The sequence below is a fragment of the Melanerpes formicivorus genome, unplaced genomic scaffold (genome assembly GCF_026170545.1).
Source record: "Melanerpes formicivorus ecotype bairdi unplaced genomic scaffold, bMelFor1.0.p_v2 SCAF_17, whole genome shotgun sequence".
Lineage (NCBI taxonomy): Eukaryota > Metazoa > Chordata > Aves > Piciformes > Picidae > Melanerpes > Melanerpes formicivorus.
Genome location: NW_027142369.1, coordinates 7,318,716 through 7,328,396, shown reverse-complemented (window position 1 = coordinate 7,328,396; position 9,681 = coordinate 7,318,716). Strand labels below are relative to the sequence as shown.

Here is a 9,681-nt window from a genome sequence, read left to right as displayed (position 1 = left end):
TTTTTAGTTTTCCCTTGGATAGTTTTGGTATTTTCTGTCAGATTATTTTATTCCCTGGGAAGCGTGCCTTGTTACATAGAAACAAGGTGATATATCTGTAATGCAAACCGTCAAAACATGTCAAAAGACCTCAAGAATTGGCTGCCAGTGACAAAGGCACTTCAAAAAATTAAATTAAATCTGTTTGGGAAACAATAAAGATGCCAATATACTTTGTTATCACAGCAATCCAGTATTTTATCTTTGAAGAAACAGTAGAAGTATTTGGTAATTTTGGTCCTGGACAGTATTACCTGTGTTTGTATCATATTACTATTTAAAACAGATTTAATTATTTAGTTGCTTGACGAGTTGAGGAAGACTAACAGGGATGCAGTAGCTCAGCACAAATTCAAGTTCTACCACTTAATCTGGGGGAAAGATGACAAATTTCTAGTTATTTTCAAATTTAAGAAAATGTGGTCCTCTCCTATTTTTAAAAAGTTAATAAGATCAAAAATACTTCTTTTGAGAGAGTGCATGGTCATACAAATAGTGTGTCTGGAGGTATATTCTTTCTGGAGATCACTGGCATGCATCAGCAATGTGAAACATAAAAGTGTAGAACTCTGGAGAACAGGAGTGTCATGAGAAGAGGTAGGTTTCAGAATGAGAGCCTCATTTTACTTGTCTGGAGCATACAACATGAAGAAAATCATTTCCATGCCATGTGTTTTATGTCTATCTCTTTTCCAGAAACTGTTAAAAGGAAAATGAAACCCACCTTATCCTTGTGTTTATTGCTGGCTGGTTTGTGTACTGTCGTCCAGTGTCGGCATCCTCACTACCACAATAAGCAGGGTGATTCTAAAGGGTCACATTATCATGGACGCAGTTCTCATGAGGAGGTAGTTCATCCATTTAAGAACAAAACCTTTGCCAAGCTAGTTCCCAGCAACGCTGACTTTGCATTTTCATTTTACAAGCTGGTCACATCCGAAGCAACTGACCAAAATATTTTCTTTTCGCCCATAAGCATCTCTGCTTCCTTTGCAATGCTGGCACTTGGTGCTAAGGCGGCAACACTGACGCAGATCCTGGAAGGGCTTGCCTTTAACCTGAAAAAGACTCAGGAGCAGCAAATACATGAAGGTTTTTGCCAACTCCTCCACATGCTGAACCGTTCAGACAGTGAGCTCCAGCTGAGCCTGGGCAATGCCCTTTTTATAGAAGTGACACTAAAACCACTACAGAAGTTCTTGGATGATGTCAAAAGCTTTTATGATTCTGAAGTCTTTTCTACTGACTTTAACAACTCATCTGGTGCTGAGAATCAGATCAACAGTTACATTGAGGAAAAGACAAGTGGGAAAATTGTTAAACTAGTAGAAAATATTGATCCTCTCACAGCAATGGTTCTTGTTAACTATGTCTCCTTTAAAGGTAAGAAATATTGAAAGGTGAGAAGGTTGCAACTTAGATCTTACTGCAGAACTACTTAAGAGAAAGAAAGAAACTGTAGTTTAAATATTTTAAATGGAGGAAACCACGCTTCATATCCGGAAATATTGCTGTAAAACCGTGTCTGTATATTTATTTCTGGCACAAATGTGTTCTCACCTGGTTAAGCGAAAGACTATTGAGTTTGGTAAATTCTTTAATGTGACTACAAACACATTTTCTAGTGAAAAACTGTGTTTGCAGAATTATCTGTCTGTAATTGTCTTTAAGCACAAAAAAAAAAAAAAAAAAAAAAAAGCTGCAGTGCTGTAACACCTGAGGATGCAACAACTTTGAAAAGGTATTTGCTCTAATCAAAGGAGGGCTGTGGGAATAGATTCTGCTTTATTCACTGTGACAAATTCATCTTTGTATTCCACTGAACTATTTTTTCCTTCTGTCATAAGCCCATTGGGAGAAGCCCTTCAGTACTTTGTATACAAAACAAGAGGATTTTTTTGTGGATCAGGAAACTTCTGTAAAAGTTGACATGATGTATCGAAAGGGTTACTACAGAAATTACTTTGACGAAGAGCTGTCCTGTTGGTTGGTTCAGATACCTTACAATGGAAATGCTGCGGCATTATTTGTTTTGCCTGATAAAGGGAAGATGAAACAGGTGGAAGATGCTCTCTTGAAAAGGACTGTGTCAAAATGGGAAAAGTTCCTCCAAGACAGGTAAGTTTTTTTGCTGAGGTAAGAGATGACCCTGCTATAGATTAGTAATGTTTATCTCATCAAGACATAACATTAAAGACTGTGTTATTTTACTGAATTCTATTCACTTAATGGTCCATCTCTGTGCAGGACCTTACTTTATCTGAGCTGAAAAATGAGAAAGAGCTGTGGGTATGGAATGAATAGAGCATTGAATTTTGAATATGTCTTGGTCTAAATTCATGGCAGAATGTCAAGTTGCTTAGCACTGCTATGAAACTAACAGGTGTTTGCTTCATATAGGTATTCTGAAACTGCAAAAGGGTAACAATTGGATGTTAGAATGTGAGAGCATCATATGCAAAAGTGTATTCACCATTACTGCAACTATTTCTGTGATGGGCCAGGCACTCTTGGATATTCAAACAGCCTTAGGACAGCTAGCTACACTCTTCTGAAAAAAACCCTGAACAAAAGAGCACTTCCCTGCTCACTCCCCCCGCCCTCCCCCCCCCCCCAAAAAAAAAAAACCACAACAAAACAGACAAACAAAAAAACCCACCACCACCAAACAAACAAAAAAGTAAACAAAACCCTCCACTTCTACAGGGCAGTAGTAGCTCTGTTTGCCAGAGAGTTGGTATAATTTGTCTTCCACCCCTGAGCCCTGCTGTGAAGGCAGAGGATAACATGGGCTCATTCTGCTCCAACTCTCCATGTTAGATACATAACCTAGTCAGAAGTGCTATCTGACCCATGAGATAGTATTTAGAAAAGCGAACATGAAATTTCACCTCACTGAAGCCATTGAGGAGTGTTATCAAGATGACAATTTGTCCTTATTTGTGTTATTTGTTACAGAAAAATACACCTGCACATTCCAAAATTTTCTATTTCTGGAACCTATGATGTGAAAAAAATAGTCAAACAAGTGGGTATGATTGATCTGTTCACTGAAAAAGCTAATCTGTCAGGGATTACTGAAGAGCCTGGACTGATGGTTTCAAAAGTAAGTCAGCACGTGAAACACAGCTATCATATGATTTGTCTATTAATATTGCATGGAAAGTATATCCCAGTCTCTCTGAAGCATCACTGAATCATCAACAACTGCCAGTCTGAAGGCAAAGCCAGCTCTGCCATTGCTAAACCTGAAGCCAAACATGTTTATACAGGTTATAGATACATGGTTTGAGAACAAAGAAGATGACATACATATAATTAGATGCTCTTTGGCTACTAAACAAAATTCTGTAAAGGTAACACCTTAGCTTTGGTAAAATTTCCTCTAATTCTGCCTACAGAGGCTCTTCTGGTGCTCTCAAAGAGTTATTTTTTTCAGCTAGATGATAGGGTAAATTTACAATAATACATGATGTTGACAAAGACAAAACTAAGTCTAGGCTAAATTGCCAGGTTTCTTGCTTCCAGAGTTTGCTGCTATTGGTCATCTTGAGTGCTCTCTGGCAGTCTGCTGTTTGAGGGTTACTCAGTGAAGGAGGCTAGCATGACTGGTCTAGTGGCTGACTGTACTGTGGTGGGAAGGAAAGTGGCTGGTGATGACCCTCCCAGAGACTGGTGCTGCTGGGTCTTGCCACAGGCAAGTCCCCTTTGGCAAGAGCATAGAGGGTGACCAGTTGCTCTCTTCTTGCTCACCTGTTAGCTAGAGGTTGTTTTGCTTCGTGTCTTTGCAGGTGATTCACAGAGCTGTGCTGAACATTCATGAGAATGGCACTGAAGCAGCAGGGGCCACAGTGAAGGAGATTACTTGGAGATCTGGTGATTTTCCTCACCCGCCTCGAGTCAAATTCAACAGGCCCTTTCTCCTAGTGATTCTGGACAAATACACCCGCACTGTCCTCTTCATAGGGAAAATTGTGAACCCTCTGAAAAATGACTGATCAACCAGAGGACATGCACTTAATGCATTTTGCTGGATAAATTCCTGTGATCCAGCATGTACTGCTGTGTACTAATACTCGTCTTTCAGCCATTATCCTTATACATGTTGTTAATCCCATATAACATAAAAAACTATTTTTCTTGTCCAGAAGTCACTGATATTTTCCCCTAATCTATAGCCATGTATAGCTTGTAGTGTTGATGAAACACAAGTCACTTTTCATGTTTTTTTATAAAAGCCCTTCCTGACATGCTCCTGTGAAGTATTTGAGGGTATTCAAAGTGTACAGAGGATGTAGGTATTGCTGTACACTCGTGGTGTGTGTAGGGGACAGCAGAGGGGAAAGAGGAAAGGAGGTGCAAGATACAGGTCCTGTCTATTCAACCTAATAATGTTTGTTGACAAGTCTTAAATGCAGCTTCTCATAACATTGGAGTGAATTACCATTAATTAATCTGGTTTTAACCAAGTATAGTGTGAGGCTGCAGGATCAGCGACTGGGACATCAGAGGACATATCAGTGAAAAGGCTTGATGAGTGCAGCTGTTTTAGCTTGCCTCCTGTCTCCTCCTCAATGGAAACCCTCCTTATGAAAATAATATATGATATTAAGTAATAAAATAACCAGTAAAAAGACTGTTTTATCTTGTCAGTAGAGCTGTTAGTGCCAATCCTCTGAGATAAAATTTTGGTGTGCATTCTGTGACATAACACCACTTTCCTTTCAAGGGATTTGTTGTCACTCCTTTCTTTTATTGGCACTGCCTTCACCACCACACTTTCCAGCTAGACTTCTCAGATTTTGGTAGAAAACAGGAGGAATTAAAAACTGTAACTGCATAGGGTTTATATTTCCTTAGTATGAACAGCAGAGTTTTCCTAGGGACTGCTAACCCTCTTTAATCTCTCATAGACACACATACAAAATACAGGTAATAGTTGAGCAGTCAATTTTCTAAATGTTAACATTGAGTTACTATTACAGAGTAAAAATATACTATGAGTTGACATTCTTACCATTTCACTTCAAGGTTTTTGAGTCTAACTTATTGCTGTTGTGTTGTTTTATAGTGACTCAGCTGATAGAATGGAATAGGATTTTAGCATACCACCTACATTAGATAGTTGTACAGTTATGAAAGAAACTCAAACCGGAAAAAAATGTAAAACCTTTTTCTTTAATTTTTTTACAACACTATCCTATAGCATGTCTTACTAAAGTATAGAAAGCAAATGAAAGCACTTAAATAACATACTGATGAAATCATTTGCTCTAGGATATCTCAAACCAGTAGGGAAAAATAAAGAAAGTAAAATATAAATGGTAACAGTTTAGACTCTAGTCTCTTAAAATGTACATGAAAAACAAAAATAGTGGTAAATATTTCTAGAACAACATTATTTTGATTGGTTTGGAGATATTTATTTCCTTTGATATTAAATTAATATATCAATATTAATATAGTCTAGATCTAAGTAAGTACACCAATAAGGAATATAAGAACCTTTCCATATCTATCTGCCAGCCAAGTGACACTTGACACTCACCATCAAAGCCCTTCTCAGATCATGTAAAGCAATGATAAAAGTTTCTTACTTAAAAACATATTTAGTCTGCTCAACATTTAGTAACAAACAGTTGGCTTCATACTTCTAAACATCTAAGGACTTTGTCTTGGTGTACCACAGATGAACTGATTCTGCTGAAGATCATTTAAAATTGTTGGCAAATCCCAGGGCTAATTCAGGACAGAATGTCAAAGTCCATCTATGCCATGACAAATTACTCTGTAGGCAAATACTAGGAGACTTTTTGTTTGTTGTTCTTCACAGACCCCAGATCAATAGTCTCTGTTTGTTAGTAAGAAAAAAATAAATATATAAACAAGATTTTGCCAATCAGCTCCCTCTTTGAAAGGTAACCTTGTTGCTTAACTCATCTGAAAGTGGGTGGAGAAAACTCAAGCTGAATTTAGAACTGGGTAATCAAAAATATTATGCTGATAGGGAATTATCTTGAAATGAGATTAAGAAACACATTCTTGTGTCTTGCCTTAGTTTTCTTCCTGTTTTGACCAAAAAATCAGGGAATGCCCATCCCTGGAAAAGTGCAGCAGAGAGCAACTTTATGTGGCTAATAATGAGCACAGAAGAAATTCATGACCACCAGAAAACTGTCAGCTTTAAGGCTGTCACAAACCCAGTGTAGTCTTGGTTTGCTCAGGACAGTGTTTCTTCTTTCAGTTTCTTGGGGGTTTTGTTGCTTTTTTCCTGGATCCTTGTTTTTTGGTTTGCTCACTGGCTGTGAATTTTGTGAGAAAACTCAATGCAATAGATCAACGACTTTTCTCTCAGCTAGCCAAGAGTTTCTGCTGCTGTGTGCAAGTACGGTGGTGTGTCACTTTAATGCAGTGATGTTGCCAGGGGATGGAGCTGGCCTGATGAATCACCCAAGGGACAAAATGAAAAGGACACTTTCCAGCCCAGCCTGCACTGAAGCCTGCATGCAACCAGCACTGCCTATGTGAGCTGAAAGAGAAATCTGTGACGTTATGGTAAAAAGTAATCTTGTGTAAAGGCTATTCCTGGTTAATGGCTATAGAACAATTGCCAACACTGTAGAAGCTTTAGAATAGCACACACTAAGCATGTCTGTAATAAGGAAGAAAGCAAAACAAGCATTGTATAAATAGCAGTAAATTGTGTATATGTTGTAATTGCTTGGAGGGAATTACCTACAGAAGAGTAAAAAAAAAAAAAGTCTAAAATTGTAAATAAGGAGCTCAGAAACCAGGATTAATCTATAGCAGAGATAGATTTAACAATAACCTACAAAGTGTATGAAGTTGAAAAGACATTGGAAGAAAACTAGCAACAGTTTTGAGTAGCACTAAAGATCATAAAAGAAGGAAGAAACAAAAAGAAGCAAAATGTATACAGATGCAGGGGCAGAAAAGGAAATAATATGCTTGAAGCAAATCAAAGAAAATAACATATTTCAAACAGCCAGTGGTCAGAGCCAGTGTGCAGATCTGTCATTTTGAGTGCTGTACAGCATGTGCTAGGAAGAAACTAAAGGCATATGACATATGCAAAACAGCTTTAAAGGTCATGGGTTGAAAAGCAAATAGCATATTCTGCTGAAAAGACCTACTAACTCTGTTTTAAATGTATGCACATGTAAGAACCTGTATTTTGACAATGGTTAAAGGCACAGGATGTGTAACGACAAAAATTCCTAACAAAGTTAATGTGCATAGCTCAGATACTCATCAAGCAGGAGATAGGAATCCTTGCAAATCCTGGGCAAAGTAATCACCTTTGGTTTTTAATATGTAACAACTAAATAGTCTCATATTGTTAGCATTATCTTGATACTGAATAACTTCTCACAGTACTTCAGATATAGTGGGATAAGAGTCCCTCCTTAATGCCCAGGTAGCCAAAAAGGCAAATGGCATCCTGGCCTGTATCAGAAATAGTGTGGCCAGCAGGAGCAGGGAAGTCATTCTACCCCTGTACGCAGCACTGGTTAGGCCACACCTTGAGTATTGTGTCCACTTCTGGGTTCCCCATCCATGTCATGGATGTGGATGACCAGGTTCTCAAAAACAGATGTCATGTGTTTCATTATGTCCAGCAATTACCACACAATAAGTGATTAACTGATATTCCTGGACAATACTATATGAATTTCTCAGCTCTTGAAGAGCTTTGAAAATTATTCAGGGCTGAAAACCTGGCTTCAACTGTCATCAGGAATGTGGCAGCTGTGAAAGTACTGTGGCTAAGATCCACAGCCACATCCACCACCTGCTAATCACACTAACACCTGGGCTCAGGAAGTCCTTTTGAAAGATGTGTTGCTCAAGGCAGTGCTCTCCTGCAACCTTCACAGACCCTTGGTAACTCTTAATACCTTAAGTATACTGCTTACATAGGTCAAATGGAGTTACCAGCAGCATAATCACCTACATGGAGTATGTTTCGGGTTCAGAATGGGGGCTTTGAAGGCATCAACAGTTTAATTGTTGTAATGAATCTAAAACATGTTTTCTGGAATGGAATATATTTAGTTGTACAACTTGCTGCTAAAAGACTGCAAAAGCCAGGGCCAAGTGAAATGCATGCATTTCACACAAATGTTTCCAAGGTTTTTTAATACAAAACCTTAATGTTAGTTCAGCAGTTCTGCTATATATTAGATTCCTGGCTTGTGCTCTCTCCTTTGGCTAGGAGAAAATGTATCTGTGGTGAAGAATGGAAGGTTTGTGATTATTTGACTCCTTCAAAGGCTTGGCAAAGAGTTGTATTTCTTTTGTTCAAACATAATGTGTTTTGGTCATGTCTGTCTTACATATAACATGATATTTCTTTCCAGTTAGGAAAATATACATTAAGAAAATCCAGTATTATGATGATTAGACTCTGATACACAGAGGCAAGTCAACCACTAGAAGTGCTGTTGCCTTTCACTCCTTTACTTTCTTGTTTGAAACTTTCCTCCAGTCTATGTGGGAGTTTTTTTCATTCCAGGTTACAGCTTTCTTCTAGAAAAGATTCACAGAATGCTTTTCCTGAGGCTCAGTTGGGGTTTTGTTCTGAGAACTGCTTCCAGATTATAGCCTCAGAGGATGAAGTTGCAAAGCTGTCAAAACATCTCACTTGCTCTTCCTACTTCACCTTTCCAGTAATAGCCACATGCTTCAACACAGAGATGACATAAGATTAACATAAACCAGAAACAATTTCAGTTGTAAACCATTTCAGTCTGGCAAAAATGGCTTGGAAAGATGAAGGTTTACACTCATCATCAGAAATTGATGGCTCCATAAGCAAAGCATGCTCTAACTAAGGCTGATTGATTTCCATCCCATTCTTTTTATCTCTCATCCTCCCTGTGTATCTGACTGACATTTTTTGTGAGAATTCTACACTTTAAATGGACTTGAAACTGCTATGAGTTAATAAAAAATACATCTCAGACTTTCATCATAATACCTTTAAAAGCACTGCAAACAGTAGATGATGGAACATGATGGAAATCATCTAGTCCAATCCTACTCTACTTCACCTATCCAGTTGCCTCATGTTGTGTGGAGTTCAAGCAATAGAACAGAGAGCAGAAAAGGATACCTTGGCTAAAGGGGCATTTTATAGGAGGTGTGGGCATGAAATAACACTTATATTAGAGACTGTGTTATTTACAGTACAGTTTCTTATTTCATCTTCGTAAAAGCGTGTTTGACAATGGTGAAACAGGAAATTTCTCTCTGAAAAAGGGCTGGTAAAACAGTTGGTTTTGTGAAATGGTGGGAAAATATAAATGTTCTTGGATATTCTGAGAAGAAACATGTTGTGTCTTGAAAAACACTGCTCTTCAACAAGGCAAAAGTCCATGGGGAGCAGATGGGAAGGAGAGGGGAATTACCAAGGTAGCCAAGATGCCCACACTGTGCTGTGAGAGGTCCGTTTTGCAGCTGTCACGAGACTGAGAAGCAGAGAAGCAAGTATGCTGGGACTAATTAGCTCATCTCTCTGGGTTGATCAGAATGCAGTGTAGACTGCAATCTTTCAAAGGCTTCACTAGAACTTAATTAGCAGATGTCAGAATTTTTTACCTAAAAAAAAAAAACAACACC

The 9,681-nt window shown here is 38.3% G+C and overlaps 1 protein-coding gene across 1 annotated transcript; it reads left to right on the top strand.

The window, feature by feature from the left end:
* Positions 1-669: 669 nt before the first annotated feature.
* On the top strand, positions 670-8,451 carry LOC137446350 (alpha-1-antitrypsin-like). Its single transcript, XM_068148841.1, is given in 5 exon segments — positions 670-714; positions 717-1,422; positions 1,887-2,157; positions 2,998-3,145; positions 3,831-8,451. Coding segments are annotated over 5 exon segments (1,362 nt in total). The 5' UTR covers positions 670-684; the 3' UTR covers positions 4,038-8,451.
* The last annotated feature ends 1,230 nt before the right edge of the window (positions 8,452-9,681 follow it).